The 18,125-nt window shown below is 36.0% G+C and overlaps 1 protein-coding gene across 1 annotated transcript in view; it reads right to left on the minus strand.

The window, feature by feature from the left end:
- The window catches only part of DMD (dystrophin), a 1,043,102-nt gene that overhangs the window by 262,913 nt on the left and 762,064 nt on the right, over nucleotides 1-18,125 (minus strand). Inside the window, exon 52 of the mRNA XM_066545460.1 lies at nucleotides 5,666-5,877. Within this exon, the coding sequence (XP_066401557.1) occupies nucleotides 5,666-5,877 (212 nt within the window). The remainder of the gene's footprint in view (nucleotides 1-5,665; nucleotides 5,878-18,125) is intronic.

An 18,125-nucleotide genomic window follows, 5' to 3' on the forward strand; every position in this document is an offset into this window, starting at 1 on the left:
AATAAATAAATGTTAAATAATTCATGCATTTAGGTTTTAATCTCAGAAGGTCTGTAAACTGATTTTGATTAAGACTCAGACTAAAATGCACTTGCACTTTGAATAGAGTCCAAAAGGAATTTTGGGGGGGGGAGCGGCTTCGATTATTTTCCCCAAACTCTTATCTGTTAAAAGGCTGCTTGAGCACCTCTAGGTTGTTTCCATAATTTAAAGCTGAAAACGGGTACTTCTCCCATTTCCTGTGCTATTCCTTCATGAGAGGGCAGATCACTCTGTTACTGAGCAGCAGACAGCCCCAGGAACCAACACAGCACCTTGTTTATCTGGTTTGAACAAGGGATTCTCTTTCTACCAATCAAATATTAGGAGGAGCCTACAAACCCCTAATCCTGAAAACCACCTGAACATGTTATGGTGAGGCTCACCTAAGATGAAGCTGTCTAAACAATTTTTTAAAGAAATTCCCTATGCTAAGCAAGGAGATCTGGACAGGAGAGGTGATAATTTTGTGGAAAACACTACTGTTTCTTTGAGGAAGATACAGGCAGGTGGTTGTTTTGGAAACAGTCTGCCAGTTGAGCCCCTTTCCTGCCAGAATGATATACAATAAGTATATAACGTTTAATATTTACATAAATATAAAATTGATACAAAATACTAAATAGTAAATACAGTAATTTTAATTTCAGTTTTGTTGATCTTATATAGCAAGTATCTATTCTACCTTTAGGTCTATCTATCTTTATTTTACCCTACCTTTCTCTTTGTTTAATATTACACAGGCAGGCAGGTAATTTTTATTCTCAGCCAAAGAATCACAGCAGACTGACTGTCCACTGCTTTATATAGAAAAGTTACCATAATATTTTGTCTGCATTGTAAATTAATGGTCTGTAAACTTTACTTTGAAAATAATATATTTTTGCCCAGATCCATGTGAATAAAATTGACCCTCTAAAAGAATTGAAACCCTGTTTTATAATAAAATAAATGGGAAGATCCATTACAAGGTTATTTTCAAAAGTGTTCTCACCATTAACTTCAACATTAATCCATTAACTTCCTGACACTACAACATTAGGTCGTCACTCAGGAAAGAAATTATGAATATAAAGAGCTTTGGGTGATGGAAACTATTTGTATTTTCTGTTTTACTGGAAATTGATATGATTTTCAGCAGCTTTGAGGAGCGCATGCTTCAGCTTTGCTGTACGTGCAGACACTGAGAGCAAAGTGCTGGGATACAAGTTTTACCTGTGCATCCCAACTGAGGCCCATTCACTGCCCTCCTACAAGACTACAATGTATACTTCAGAATTACATTCTTTTCCTTCCTCCTTTCCCTTTTATGTATTTAGGCCTCATTTACCTTTTAGCTACTTAAGACCACGTTTGTTTATTCTTCTTTAAAGGAAATTGCTACGTTACCCTAATTTCTTTCTGACATTCTTTTCAAAGCATTCTCTTTGTTTTGCCTGTGTTATCATTGGAATTTGCTGAGCTAATTAGAAGGCTTAAAGAATTAAGGCTGTGCATTTATCATGTTACTTAGGTATAAATTTATTTATAATTTTTAATTAGAAGACACTAGTTGATGTTATTAGGAATAAAGCCTGTGCAATTAAGAACTCTTGATTAAAAACAAGTAATGAAGTCAGAGCTGCACTTTATGTTATCTCAGGATTGCCCAGTGGAACAAAATCAATGATGCACAGTAGTTCAAATATAGCAATATGAATGTACAACATCATTGTGTATATATCACAAATCTGGAAAATCAGGCTTTTTGTCCTTTTTCTATATATCTGTAGCATGTTTTATTTATATACTTAAAGAATTTATTTTTTTTAATCAAGGAATTCTAATTCAGTGTTTGAAACACAGTCAATAACATGAACTAAATTGTTAATTGTTTTACTGAAATCAAAGCAGTACACTGTCAGCCCTGGAATAATAAAAACCTACAAAATGCTGATTTTTTTTCTTCATCTTGGTACACAGGGAATGGCAAAAGGGTCCCTACTAAGTCACTACCCTGCAAGGATCTGACAAAGGCAAGCAAAGGCAGCCTCAGCCTTATCCACAAATTCAGGACATAAAGTTCACACCCTGGGCTCTGCAGTGGAAGGCTGCCTGGCCTTTTGAGTCCCAACAGGGCAGGGGATGCAATCAGGCTGCCATTGAATTTCCTGTTTAGATGCAAAAATGAAGGTCAATGAAGGAAAGAAATGAAATGTCTCCATTCTTCCTCCTCTTCCCTTTGCCTATCCCAGATGAAGTTGCACAGCGGAAGAAAAGATGCCTCATTAGCTGCCACGAAAGCAAAGAGCCACAGAGTGAGCAGGCAATCCTAGCAGTTTGGTTTGGTTTGGGGCTTTGGTGGCTTTTCAAATGTATTTTTCCTCCTCTTTCAAACAGAGGCTCAGTATCCTATTAAGAAAAGGCTAGTTTTACACTAGCTCATGTTCTGATGACGTGCTGATGCAAGGAGTTGAGGTGTGATTGTGTACTATTTATACACTATAACCTTCAGCCTGCTGAGTTAACCATCTGCAGTCATCACTTAAAGAACAATAAAAAACAGGGCTTAATGGGTAAAGACTCTCATTGGCCACATTGCCATATTCTGGTTCCCCACACCTAACACCAGTTTAGTACTCCAATACCAAATAAAAAAACAGAATGAAAAAAAATGCTGCAATTCTCAGCAAATTAATCTGAATTAATTTCTGATTAAAATTAATAATATTTTTAATTATTAGCTATAGTACCTGGTTACTTTTATCTTTTAAATGACAGAAACATTTTTTTTAAATTCTTTTAAAAACATTAATGGCCAAATACAAACAAGTTATAGATTTTTTTTTATGCTGGCACTGTAAAAAAATAATCAAGAGACTGTTATTACTGAGTTTACCATGTACTCTTGTATTAGGATGCCCTAACAAAAATACATCAACACAAGCACTGACTAAAAGTTCCCCAAAGCAGAAGGAAACTTACACATTGATTCATCTGTCTTTAGGCAGACCTACAATGTTCAACAAGCAAATCAGAAGAAAGCTTTGTGACTACTTTCTCACACCAAGCTGTGTTGAGATACAAAGCTGACAAAATTAATGTCTGAAGAATTTATTAAGTCTTGCACTGACCTCTCTCTTTCCCTCAAAGCAAATGAATAGAAATTACAGCTTTCTCTTCATCAGTGTAACAGCAAGCCAAAATACAGCCTACTTACTCTACATCTTCAGGGGACAAAATCAAAATATATGTGTTTGGCACAGAAGCCTGGAAAGCATTTATTTTGAGAACTTGATGTATTTCTAGGTCCTTCAGTTTAGATAATACTGTACAGCAGAAACATAGAGCTGCTAACACAAAAAAAAATTTCCATTTTCCTTAGACTTCATGACCCCTTATTTCAAGCATGAACATAACAGCTGATGCTGTCACATCTGAGAAAATTTGATGAAGGATTTGACACAATGGAATTACTGGCAGACAAAGATAATTCCTCTAGGAAGGCTGGCACAGAAAAACCACAAAAAGGAGAGGGGAAAAAAAATCCCCCACCCCTCCTACTCCCCACTCTCTAAGACAATGAATTTCTTCTAGACTTGAGGAAGAAAGGCTAGGCAAAACCAAATAAATAAAAGTTAACAACCCTGGAGGAGTAGAGCTTGTTGATGTTCATGTCATCAGGTGGGCAGAAATTAAGATGGACTAGCTGAGACACTGAAATTAAAATTATAGGTTAATGTCTGTAACTTGACACAACACACCCATCTCATTGGATCCAAACTGGTGGGAATGGCTGAGGATACAGACAGCCCAAGTGAGGTAGGAGGCAAAAGAAACTTCGGGTCTCCATTCCCATTCTCTGGAGATGCCTTTTCTAAAGATGTTTAAAAAAGATGCCTTTTTAGAGGCATCTTGTTTAAAGATGCCTTCCGAAAATAAGTACACTATTATTCTTTCTCTAGAACTCTGGGGGTGAAGGAGAAGAATGGCATGTTCTTATTTCTCTCCATGGCTAATGTTGATCCAAACAACCCCATAGTTTTTTTCATAAAGCACAGATCCTTAAATGGACCTCATCTCAACTTCATATACTCTTGTAAAAAAAGTGGACAAAAAATCCATTTCTAAAGGAACATTTTCAATTACTTTCCTAGTTTAGTAATTTGTTTTTGAAACATAAGACACTCAAATACAATGACATAAGACAGTGTTTGCACAGAACTGTTTTTTGGTTAATTGAGTCTTTGCAGAGCTGAGACATTGACTATGTTGAAGCTTTTCCTTTTTTCTTAACTGGGCAGAAGCCAGGACTGTATCTCTGCAGGAAGACAGTGACAAATGGGAGTCCTGTGTGCTGAGTGGCAGTACTACTCATGATCTATAACTCTTTCTAATACATTAGTGAGTGATTGCCCTTGTTTACCATAATCTACCCTTCCCAAGCAATGACCCTTTGGTACAATCGTAAATGAGATAACTCAACCTCAGCCCAGCCCCAAAACAATGGGCTGATGAACATTTTTATGCTTTTTACAGGGAAGCAAAGGAAAAAATAGCAAGCAAAAACTCCAAAAGAGTTTGCATTTAATTCTAACTAACTGATGATGGAGATAACTGAACCAATCATGAAATTCTACATATACTTTCTCTGGCAGCAAAACCAGTTGATGAGGACCTTAACTCAAAAACTCTTCACAGCAGTTCATTACCATTCATCTGTGTAAACAGGACTGCTCTAAGCAGACAAACTTTAACCAAAAATTGAGTGGTAGGAGTTAAAAAAAACTTCAAAAATCTGGTGGGCAGGAAAGGAGAATATATCACAAAATACTTGTATAACTCTTTTCCCATAGAGGCAGGAGTCACCTTAAAAGGCTGATCAATTGGTTGATTTCAACCTTGGTTTTCCCCAGCTAGATAATGAGATATTATTAATCTTAAACAGATGTTCTCAAAATTTTTTCATGAAGAATCTCACCAAAGTATGACTGTTTCTATTACAAGGAACTTCAAAACTGATACAACAGAATATTTTCTACCTGAGGTACAGCTCAGCTATATAAGTTAACACATTGAAGCCCCATAATGTGGCAACATGTGTGCTAAAATCACAAGAGCAGCCATTTCAGATTGTTTTTTTTTTCCAGTTATTAACCCTGTCAAGGTTGAAGCTGGTGAGATTATCTTGTGGCAAATCTAAAATGCTTGATTTCCAAAATATACCCATTTAGTTTGCTATAGATGGGTTTTTTCTTGCTTTCTCGACTACTTCCAGAAAACCTATACAGCTTCACAAGCAGTGCAGACAGCCATGGACAGCCATATCAATAGTACAGAATTTCCCAGACTGCAGTACCAGAGCTCTGAGGCTGCTGAACAGATGTGAAATACTTGTGCTGAACAGGTAGGTATTCCTCCTGTGAGATCAGCCAGCTATTTGTTATGACTGTTAAGTTAAGACCAATTTCATATTCAAGGAATATGCTACACATATTTTAGACTTTGCATGTCAATTTTTTTCTAATTTACTGTGGAAGACTTTTTGCAATGTACACTGTCCACAGTTAGAGGACAACAGTTAGAGGACATTTTCTTTAATGACTTCATTAACTCAAATGGAAATATTTTAATACTCAGTAGTGACCTTAAGTTCTGTGTTCTGCTTTTTCAAAGCATCCACGGTGTAGGAAATTTCTTTCCATGACTCAAGCTTTGCTTTTGCTTGTTCAAGAACCTGCTCAGCTTCTCGTTTAGCTTCCAGCCACTGTGTTGAATCCTTCAGCATCTCTTGAAGCTGCTGTCTCCGGTTTTGGAGGTATCCATGCACTTCATCCCACTGGTTCTGTATCTTTTCAACTGGTGAAACACAAAGGAAAAACAAAAGCTGAATTACTTAAAAGTCTTTCCTTTTCTTCTTCTTCTTCTTTCTTTTTAATTCTGTTTTTAACAGGGAGGAAACAATGATATTAAAATCTTTCTAGAAATAGACCATATCGGAAAACTTCTGTACTTTTAAACTGCAATTGCATAGAAGTTTAGTTCAAAAAAAAGAACAGATAAACTGTTCTGGGTCACACAGTAAGACATTATGACACACGGCATGTTTTAATGCATATGCAGCAAAGAATGACAGGTTCATGCCTCAAAAACCCTTATGAAATAGGACCACATTTGAGAAAAAGTGTCTGCAATAATCCTTCATTCTTAACAAACTAAGGATTTTCTGAAGAACTAGTTCTTTAGGGATTAGAGTAATATTAGTTAAATGTTTATTGCAAGGTATAATTAATGGCTGTACTTTCTTATTTCATTAGGGCAAATGTTAGCAAACTGCAAAGGCTAAACAACTTGCTCATATGATCATGGCAAATATAAAATAACAATGAGCTTTATCCACTGTTTGAAAGAAAAGTGATTTCTGGAAACTTAAGAACCACTAAGATAAGCATTGGCTAGCATCCAGCACCAGGTTCATCCATAGTAACATCAAAACACCAATAGACAGAATGTCCAAGCAGCTGAAGCTTGACACAATATAAGCAAAAAACCCAAACTCCACAAACAGTAAAATCTGTGCAGTGCATGAAGGAATAAGCATTCCATTCACATATGTGTATATATATATATACGTATATATACACACACACATATAGTTCCCAGAGCTTAGTCAGCACAAAAATATGTTCTCAGTATTTTGTTGAACACTACTTCACTGCATTTTAAATTCACAGTCCTTCTAGGGAAGGGAACTGAGATTCCTAGAGTAATCAGATAGCAGTTGAAATATTCATTCACTGGTAGTTCCAACACTGCATCTCTCACTGCAAGGCTGATTCCATAATGGCGCAGCCCAAAGACCTGGATGAGAAATGCTCCAGCAGGGAAAAGAGACTTCTACCTATCAATGCTTTTCCTTCTTCCAGAAGAAAGGATAAAGATTTTCCATAGATTCAGCTGAGGTTTAGCAAGAGAGAGAAGAAAACCTTTCAGCATTCCCTGCTGAAGCCTGGGGAGAAGAACTGAGTAAGCACACATAGCAGCATGTTTAAGTCAAAGGAAAAGCAAAAGGAACTGAAGAAATAGAACTGGAAGACATAAAGCACCATCAGAGCACAGCAAGGGTAGCCTAAGGTGCAAATGCTTAAATTTAATCTGAAGCAAATCTAACCCCTCATTTTAGGAAGCTGTACACTCGTGTCACAAAACAACTCATTTCTGTGCCCTCCCTGGGTGAGGGTTTCCGATGTAACCTTTAGAGTACACTTGAAACAAAAGAGGCTGTAGACTCCAGAGAGGGTGAATAACAGAAGTGAGCTGCTTGAGCAAAATCTCCCTGCTATGGCTACAGCATGAGGCTCAAGGGTTGTGCTGGAGGCTTAGGGACAAATACTGCCCAAACACCTTCCACAGAGTCACTGGCAACAGCTGTCACCTATTTCTTGCAAATCATTCCTTTCCCCCTTTGACTCTGAGACATTCATATGTTCTGATTCCTGTAAAACTGGAGATTTTGGTACATTGCAGCCAGAAGTACAACAGCTTGTTTGTGTCAGCTGCCCATGAAAAAGAAAACATAGACTACAAAATTCCTACCCATTTTTTTTAATATAGGTGTCCTTGTTGGTGGGTGTAGTTTGGGGGGCTTATGATGGTTTTTTTTGGCAGGGGTTAGATGATTATGAAATGAATGAAAACCCTCTGCTTCAAAGGAAAGTTGGATCTACAGTTATATCAATTTTTCATAAGAGCTGCTTTTAATAAGGAAAGTGATATTTGTTATCACCTAAAATCAAAATATTTATAGATGTATTGTTTCCATAATGTCTCATGAGGTTAGTATGTAAGTAAGATATTTAGCAGTTCTCCTCCAGGGACTGTGCTTTTTGCAGCAAGACTGAGTTTCTCATCAGATACCACAGTCCTGGGATTCCATGATGACCAATTCTCCCACCCAAGAGGACAATGAAGCTGCATAATGAAAACTGCATTCAGGATATCCCAGGAGCCCATTTACACAAGTGACTACGAGTGCACAAGCTCCAAATCTATGAAAAACATTTCCCGTTTCCCTGTGAAAATACTTGGCTTAGCTCCCTCAATAAATTTTTTTATATATACATATGTACATATATATATATTTACTTTTGCTTTATTACAGACTTGAATTGAAGAATTCAGGAAGTTAGTAGGTAATCTAAACAAAACAAAACAAAAAAATTCAAAGAATAAGTGTTGTTTCCTTGCACTAGTGAATGACCAAATCCAATTAAACAAGTACTTCACTTGTGGTTAAACACACGATGATATCTACATAATTAATCTGGCTTCTCTAAAGTAAAGTATACCAAAAAGTGAAGTACTATTTAAGACAAAATATGTATAAATAATTTATTAGAGAGGCTTTTATAACTATGACAATATTATTTAATTTAATGCAACATATAGATCCCTACATTACTTTACATTTGCAATTTCTAAATGATGCTCCCATTTGATAGACTTTTGAATAACAAAACCACAAGGCTCTAAAACTTAAAATATGAGGTGCACTTCCAAAATTAAAACTACAGCATAAATCCATGTCTCTTAAGGATGTATTTTGTTCATGATCATTCTTTAGAACAAAAGATGCATGCCACTTAAATTTATGCCAAACAAAAAAGTTAGAAAATGTAATTTGAGTGCTTATTGTGTTAGAACTGAGCTCAGGAACCCATGAACCCTTTCACCTGCAGCTAATGAGTTACTGACTGCAGATGAGAAGGGTCAGAGAATTGTTATTAAATCATATTTGACAGTAGTAGACAACTTTTAAATTGTAGACATCATAGATGGTTTGTGCAAGGGTACTGGAAAAGGCTTTTTCTGGGTACTAGTTACTAGTGGGAATAGGTTTATTAATATATTTAAGAATGTTTGATAAGACAGCAGTGAGGAATCTCAGTCCAAAGTTCTTTCAGGCCAACACTCTGACCACAGCCCTTAGAAGGGCTATTTCTGCTGTCCAGACATTATAAATCCTTAAGGTCCCCATGTGTATATACAGGACTGGGCTGGGTTTAGCTGGGGTAGTTACATTTCTTCCCAGTGGCTGATATGGGGCTGTGGTTTGGATTTGTGCTGAACACAGGGTTGATCATACAGAGATGTTTTTGTTATTGCTGAGCAGGGCTTACACAGAGCCAAGGCCTTTTCTGCTTTTCCCACAGCCACACTGGTGAGGAGGCTGGGGTGCCTGGGAGGAGACAGAGCTGGGACAGGGGACCCAAACTGACCACAGGGATATCCCAGAGCGTGGGACATCTTGGATCAGAGTGTAAATTGGGAGGAAGAAGGACCAAGGGGAGGATGTTTGGAGTGATGGGGTTTGTCTTGCCAAGTCACCATTACCTGTGATGGGGCTCTGCTCTCCTGGGATGGCTGAACACCTGCCCAGCCATGGGAAGCACTGAATCAATTCCTTGTGTTGCTTTCCTTGTGTGCGTGGCTTTTGCTTTCCCTATTAAACTGTCTTTATCTCAAAGTTTTCCAGTTTGACCCTTCTGATTCTGTCCATGATTCTGATGCTGGGGTAGTGAATGAGTGGCTGGCTGGGATTAATGGGTTCAGCATAGAGAAAATCAATTTCTTACAAAGTTTTATCACCCTTACCCGCAATGAGAAAGACAGGCCTAGAAATAAGAAGTTAGGTTCCAAACCCAGAAAAATAGAAGAACCAATGGCATGTGAACTACTTGTTCCAGAAAAACAAAATTGCATAAGTTTTGGAGAACTAAAGAAAAATGTTATCACTTTTTCCTACCTTGAATTTAAGGCCCTCAATAAATAATATTCAATAAATTTAAAATATATATATATAGAACAAAAGTGGACCAAAAGCTATTGCAAAGATGAAAAAAGAACCTGAAAGTTAAGTAAGAACATCAAATATGACTAAAAAAAAGTAAGTTTTGCAAGAAAAAAGTAATGTAACTGTCCTTACTGCACTACCCATTATAAAAGCATACTATTGAAATGAGACTCCAATCTTTATGTTTTACATATTATTCTACATATTGTGATAACTATACATTGGAAACACCTAGATAGACACAACAAACATAGCTCCATGTGTATTATTGATATAACTGAAGCACAGGAATTTTAAATAATTAGTAACAATGACAAAAATCTTTTTGTCTCCATAGCTGAGTGGTTCCTGAAACACCTCCGTTTATATTGTTCACTACAGCTAAGTCCTGTACCTTCTACATTTCAAAGCCCAGTGTCTTATTTCTTGGTGTGGCATGTCCTTGTTCTATCCCATTTTCTTCCTTTCCTTCCTTGCCCTAAATTTGACAACAGTACAGTGTCTTTATTGTAATAATCAGTATTAACAATTCAAGAAGATTTTTATTGACTGCAAAGGGGCAATCTGGGAAAATCAAGACAGAATTTTCTGCACAGCCTTAATGAAGAGAAATATTTTATTAATGCATGTGGCCACATGCATTACTAGTAATTAGTTTTACATGACTATAAAGCCACAAAAATATTTGACAAATCTACACTGTGTCAGAAAGAAAAAGCATATACAAGAGGTTATTTCCTGAAGTGAAAACCAATCTCCCTCCATTTCCCAACCACAGTGCTCCAGAAGAAGTCCTCATTGTACTTCGCCTACACAACTTTTGTGCTTGCTTACTGGAAAGTGTCCCATCATGACTCCAGCCACTCCCAGTCTAACACTGGACTCTCTTAGGGCATGGTGAGATTCTGACAGTATGTAATTTCAAGGTTGCTATTCAATTTCTTTTTTTCTATCTCTACTATTTCCTTGCTGATCAATAGTGATTATACACTAAAATTCACAAAAGAAATTCTGCTGAACTGAAGTTACTATATGCAACAACAAAGCAGAAAGCAACATCTGAAGTAATCAGACACAAGATAGATATTCTTCAATCTTGTTATCATTAATTTCATATACCAAAGAAAGAATGCACTTATTGAAGGAGAGTGAATGAGACTGCATCCTTAAAATTCAGTCCTTAAAGTTTTATTTATTAGCAAAAATTTTCATAGGTTCTTCATACATTACTCTTTATTGGAAAATAAAAAAATATTTTTCTTTGGTAAATGTTCATGCCATTTTATCAATATATCTTATCGACACATATAGCTTCAGTAAGAGAATTTACTCTCTGCTGTTTATAATAGAACCAAAAAGGAAACAACAGAAAAGGAGTCTGAGAAGAAGCTATCAGTCACAGGAGAAATGATGTTCATATTACTAGAACACACCTATTGCATATTTATTCTATGCAAAGATGAAAAAAGTATTATTTCCATGCAGTTTGTTAAGTCCATTGAATCTAGTAGACCCTCGAAGAAAGTGAATAAGTTTGTGAACAGCAACAGAATTTGTGAGATAGAAACCCTTACTTTCCTTGTCCAAAAAATTACACAAGCTACACTAATTTTGCACTGTAGGAAACTTCTTCTCAAAAGCATTATTGTCCATATATTGACATTTTCCTATAAAAGCAGCTTTTTCAGTGTATTTTCATAGATTTGAAGACTAAAGGAACGAATACAATCTGATCTGCTGCAGAATGTAACTGGAGAACAGCAGAACAGTTATAGCCAGTATTAATCCATGTTATCAAAGCTGCTGATGCACTGATTTTCAGGTTGGATTAATTTTTGCTTGAATTGCAGCCCAACATTATACTTTCTTTCAAATGTTCTGGATAGTTAATTGTTATGCATTTCATTTTACTTCATTTGCTTTTTACTTATCTATGCATTTATCTATATTAAATTTAGTTTAGTTACACTTTTGCAGCTGTACAACACTCCAGTTTTTTCCAGTCCACAGAGTTTTAAGTGAGCAGGTTTTATGAGAGGCATGATGAAGAAAATAGAAAATATGGATCTAAACAGAAATATTCTAAGTTATTGCCCCTTTTTTACAGCTTTCTCTTTCTCCCACTAATCAATATAATCTTCCACATAATAGGGATAAACAAATTGTGAGGGAAAAAAGATAAGTTTTTATAGGGTTACAAGACCATTCTGAAAGAATGCATGTCTTACTAAATGTAAGACTTTCTGATTTTTTTCAATTTTTCTCAGTTTTCTGTAATCAACATGAGTGGAATCAGAGCTAAAATATGACTTAAACTTTGTCTTATCTTGTTATTTCCTTTCGTTTTATTATTGTATTGTTCTAAGAAAGTAAGTGAAACTTTTTTTTTTTAAACCAGGAAAGGCTTTATTTAAAATTCTCCATTTGTCAATTATTTCTTGCTGTGAGTGCTCTATTTTCTGTTCTCCTGCCTTCCAGAACAGGAGGTGTCTGACTTGAGTCTTATTTTTCAAAGAGGAATCACTTTGATAAAGCCTATCATACAACATCCCTTGACAAAAGGATGCTGTCTCTGTTCTTAAGAAGAATCTGAATCTGTGCAGGACTGGCCTAGGGAGAACATGTGGATGGTAGATGCAAAGTCAAGTGAGGATAAGTTTAAAACATTTCTTTTTTTAATTGCTGAAGTACTTGGGGAGTTCCAGGGACAGTTATGCCCTAAGTTGCTGCCTGTATCATTATGGATCTGGACAGGACACAGCACCCAGCAGAGAACAGCTGGAGCCAGCCTGCTCAGGTGCTGATTTATGCTTCAGCTGTCCTTCATCTTTCCTTGGAGAGAAGCATTTCTCTTGACCTTTTCCAATGGCTTATAAAAGTCATACATCTTAAACAATGACCTTAGAAACTTATGGCAAAAGTTTAAAATACATATAGAAAATCATTAATAATTTGTCATATAGGATATTTTATGCATCAGTGGTCAATAAAGTGATGAGAGGATTTAGCCAATAAACCCCAAATAGGGGGGTGGCAACACAGAGTATCGACCCCAATGTGAAGTCTGCCATTTTTGCCAGGAAGATGTCAGATGTAGCTTTTATGCACTATTAATATATTAAGGTATTTATAGAAACATTAGTCCTTATCATAAAGTATCATAACACATAATGACAGACTTTCTAAAAGCCTATTTTTACAGAAAATTAGGCAAAACAGAAAGAACTTATTCAAACTAAGCTGCATTTAAACAAGTTGATAAATAATACCTGGGAAAAAGGAATGACCTACAATCTATACTATTGTGCAATATTACAGTTTTAATAAACAAATAAAAATTATTGCAAAGGAAACCAGGAAGAAGAAGCACTCAGAGCCTTTAGCTGTCTTTTGGGGGTCATGAAGAGCAATGAAAATGCACCTGACATACCAAGGCATGAAAGTCCAGAGGGGAAGAACATTACTTTCCCTGCCCTCTCAGAGCTTAAGAAGGACAGGCAATGAGAGATTTCAACAGATTTAGATGTGTTTGGGTTTTTTTTTAAACACACAGAGTCATAATCTTATTTTGTAGTTTGATACTTTTGGGGGGTAATTATTTCCAACTATTGCAAGTCTGATGTAATTTTGTTTTGTTTCACTAGGGCAGAGCTTATTTTCTTTTATCTAAAAAACACTTCCACGTGTTCAAACTAATGAAGGTCACTCTGTTCCTTTGGAAGTGTCAGATCAAACAGACTTAGCTGAAAACTGTCAAGTGGTTTCTGCTAAGCACCAAGTGAATAATTCTTCAACACTGTTAAATATGCTTTATACCTTGCTGTAGAGAGTGGGAGTTAAGAGACCAGACTAAGCTGATAGCACATCTAAAGAAATTAGTTTCTTACACCAAACAAGAAGTAACTTCCATGACTGAGCACTGAGAAGGGCATGCAAGAGTTTATTATTTGGAAAAGAGGTCCCTCAGAAAGCATTCACCAGTTTCTCAACTTTTTACAGAAGTATTCATGTATATAACATTTATCACCTCTCAAATAATTTTTCGCTAAATGAGAAAAGGAACAGATCATGATATGCACAATGTGGGGGATCATTTGCTTTGCATTTTAAAATGTCATACAATCTGTAAAAATCTGATGTGAGAAATCAACACTTACCCTAAAGAGATGTAGGATTCTTTAGGATTTAGTATTAAATAGGTAACAAATCTAAGTGTAGTATTGTTAGAAACCTACAAAACCAAATATATGTATTTGTATATACAAAAACTATTGACAAGGTAGATGGACAGATTAGAGAATGATCTTTTGATCATAATCTCTGTTGCCACCAGATCCTTAAGAGCAGGACATTCATGGAGATTGACCAAATTAAAATCCCACTACTCTGGCAGAGTCATCAGCGATTCTTCCATGACCCCAGAAGCAGGATGCATATGGACATGCCCTTAGAAGTTAACTAAATTATCTTTTTCTACAGAAGCTCTCACCTTTGGATGATATAAAAATATAACTTCAGTGTAACATTGTATTAACTGAAAAAAACAGAGTTTCCTTGCTAGAATGATTTAATCATCTTTCAAAATGTTTGATTTATTCTCTTTCCTTTGTTGCATGTAGAAAATATGTACTGCATTATTTGATTTAGCTTTCTTAAATATTCATAATATAATTATGAAGACTTACATTAGATTTAGAAATGATATTTAGACTGATGGGAAGTACCCAAACTAAAGCCAAAGGATTAACACTAATCTGATTAACTAGATGAGTGAATATGTAGGTAATCCAATTGTTTGTTTAAAATGTATAGAAAAGTTTTCAAATAACTGAATAGGAAAAAAAAGAATCCATTTCTGTATTTTTTTTCTCATTGCAAAGTATAATTAGAGGCAACTAAGGACTTTAGTATTTATCTTTGCCCAAATGTCTGTTTGTTTGGGTTTTATTCTAGGATATTGGTTACTCAAGATATTAAAAGGAAAATAATTTATGGTTATGTATCTAATTTGTGTTCATGGATGATTGCTTTTGTAACAATCAACCTGCCTACAAAATATTTATTTCAGAAGAAATGTCTGTGCCTGTATTTGAAATGGGATATTAAATTAGTGATATTGTATTTTATTCTCTCTGAACATAATCAAGAATGCTATTAGTATTATTAAAGTACATCAGCTTTCATATACTAGTGCTTTCCTAAACTTACTGATGCAAAAACATAATGGTAGGTTGGGTAGTTTAAGTCCTGAAATGTGTGAAATTCATTACCTACCTAATGAGGCGTATAGGCAGTGAAATTGTGAATTCTTAGTACCACATAATTTTGTGTAGCTATCATACATTCATATTTACACTGCATATTCCTAATGTCATCAGCCTACTACCTCCTACTGAGTTTGGGCTGAGACTTGCTTTCCAAATATATCTGCATTTGTTATTCTGTACACTGATTTGCTTTGGCTTTGATTTAAGAGATCCAGCCCTAAGTGTGGGAGCAAGACTTTGGGAGATGTTGAGAGAATGAAAATAACTAGCAAATTAAAATTGACGTAATAATTCAGCTATCAGGCTCCAAGTTACTGAAGCAAAGTTTTGCAGACTGTTTGTATTTCTATTTTTTTCCACCGAAAAACCCCAAACGAGTACAGACTATCGTGGATCTTCTCCTATGCCTCTTCTGACACTACCAAATCACTCCACCTCCACAGCACACAACTCTCACCAGGGTCAGCTGGGAGACAACTCCAGAGCTCCACTACTGCACCACAGTGACAGAAAATTGGGTGCTGGAAATGGCACTGAGCTTAGCTCAGTATCCAAAAAAAGCCATGCATACAGGAGGAGGAAAAAACCAGTGTGCCAAATCAAAACCACACCAGCTTTGGCTTTTATATTTCCTTTCAAAGCAAAGAAAACTTCCAAATGAGCAAGAACTTATTTGAAAGGAAAGAAATCATAGCACTTCTTTGAAAATATTTCTATATTCAGCTTCAAGCATAAATTTCAGGTATTTTGTACTGAGTTAACAGTACATCTGAACTGAGTTAACAATCTTTCATTTCACAAGAGAAACTGAAAACAGTATAAATTTATTTTATTCACAGATTACCAGTTTCTTAATCAGAGACTCAGAATGGTTTGAGTTGGAGAAGGCCTTTAAAGATCACCTAGTTCCAACTGCCTGTTATCAGCAGGGAACTTTCCAGCTTGCTCAAAGCCCCATCCTGGCCTTGAACACTACCAGCAATGGGCCATCTGTAATTTCTCTGGGCAACCAGTTCCACTGCCCCACCACCCTCACAGTAAAGAATTTCTTCCTAATATCCAATATAAACTTGCCCTCTTTCAGTTTAAACCCTTTCTCAATGCTCTATCACTACTGCCCTTACAGAAAATCCCTCTCCAGAACTAAAAGGTGGCAGTGAGGTGTCCCAGGAGCCTTCTCTTCTCCAGGATGACCAAGCCCAGCTCTCAAACTCTTTTCCTAGAGAGGTGCTCCAGCCCTCATGGCCTCTTCTGCACCTGCTTTAACATGTCCATGTGTCTTGTACTGGGGACCCCACAGCTGGATATACAGCTTCACCCATGAGATATTTTCAGGAACAGCTGACTATAAATTCCAGCACAGACAGAAGCTTATAGACTCAAAAGAATGTCAACTTTTCATAATAGATTACTAATTGTCCTGGTGATTTGGGTAAATAATTCTCTTACAATAATCTTGAGAGAAGAAAAACATGAGATATCAAAAGACTGAAAATTTTAAAAATCTACCTTTTTTTTTTCCCTTTGGATTTACAATCACAGTCTTTTAGATAAATTGAACCAATTTTAAACTATTTCCAAAGATTGCTTGGGGCCCCTGATTTTTCTTCAGATTGACATTTCCACAGTTCTTGGAACTGTCCCATTCTCTCTTCCCTCCCACACTTGCACCAATTTTTTAAGCACTCCACAAGGTGCTGTCAGTCTGATACTGGTTAATTCATACATTTTTATGCAAAGAAAGACAATCTCAGCTTCACAACACTTGAAATTCCTAATTTCAACTTTGTGGAAGTATAAAGCAAACAAGTAATTAAATTTCACTCTTAAAATGGCCAATGCACTTCAAAGTAAATATCCAACAGAGTCAACTAAGGAAGTAACATACACAGCAGGAGAAAGATATTTCTTCTGAAAATTCCATAACATTAAAACATTTTGAGCATTCTCTGTCAATTACAATGCTCTTATTTTTTAAATTAATTGTTGATTAGAAAATGGGGGTCCCATGATAAAAATGCTGGTATTTGAACTTAAAGGAGCACAATTCTGCAAGCGTATGAGTGTGCTAGAAAAAAATAAAAAATAACATTTTTTATTTTCCTGTTCTGAATTTAATGGACTAGTTCTCAAGGTCACATAAACTGGGTCTTAATCTATGGAGCCTGCTATGATACTACACTTATTTGTTCCATATTAACTAAATAGATACATAAAGAGTAGTAAAAAAAAAAATCAAAAATGTATCATATCTGTCATCTTAGAGCAATACTTTAGCTAATAAAGGAAAAAAATTATCAATTACACCAATCTTGAGAAAAGACATGATAATTTGCCTTTTACTATTTAGTTTCTTTTGTCTGAGGTGTTGTGTTTGTTCTGGGGTGTTTTGTTTTCTTTTAATCAGACATCAGCACTTTGTTCATGTTCTCTATGGTACTCCAACAGAGATCAAAACATTGGTGAGTCACTCTGTGGGCTGAACTTAATCCACTTTAGACAAACACTTCAAAGTCACTATTCTGATATGGCTTAAGCTCGGCAAATTTGGTACCTAACGCACTGCACAGGATTGGATTGGACATTAGAAAGCATTTCTTTACTGAGAGGGAGGATAGATAGTGAGAGAGGCTTCCTGAAGAGGTGGTGAATGTCCCTTGTCTGTGAGCATTTGGAAAATACCCTTTAAAAAGTGCTTTAACATTTGATCAGCTCTGAGTGGTCAAGCAGAAGGACTAGATGGTCACTGTAGGTCCTTTCCAACTGAAATAGTCAGTTCTGTTCTATTCTGCATTTTCAGGAAACTACATAAAATGGAGCAAAGAAAATTATCCAACAAACAGATGAAACCACTACTTTTGCCATCCTAATATTATGCTGCTGTGAAGAAAGCCAAGTGTCAAAAGTACAGGAATTCAGAGAGACTGTAATGAATATTCTGCAAAATTATTACATCCCTTGCTCTGAAATCCAGCACTCATTTCTAA

This window comes from Molothrus aeneus, chromosome 2 (assembly GCF_037042795.1).
Source record: "Molothrus aeneus isolate 106 chromosome 2, BPBGC_Maene_1.0, whole genome shotgun sequence".
Lineage (NCBI taxonomy): Eukaryota > Metazoa > Chordata > Aves > Passeriformes > Icteridae > Molothrus > Molothrus aeneus.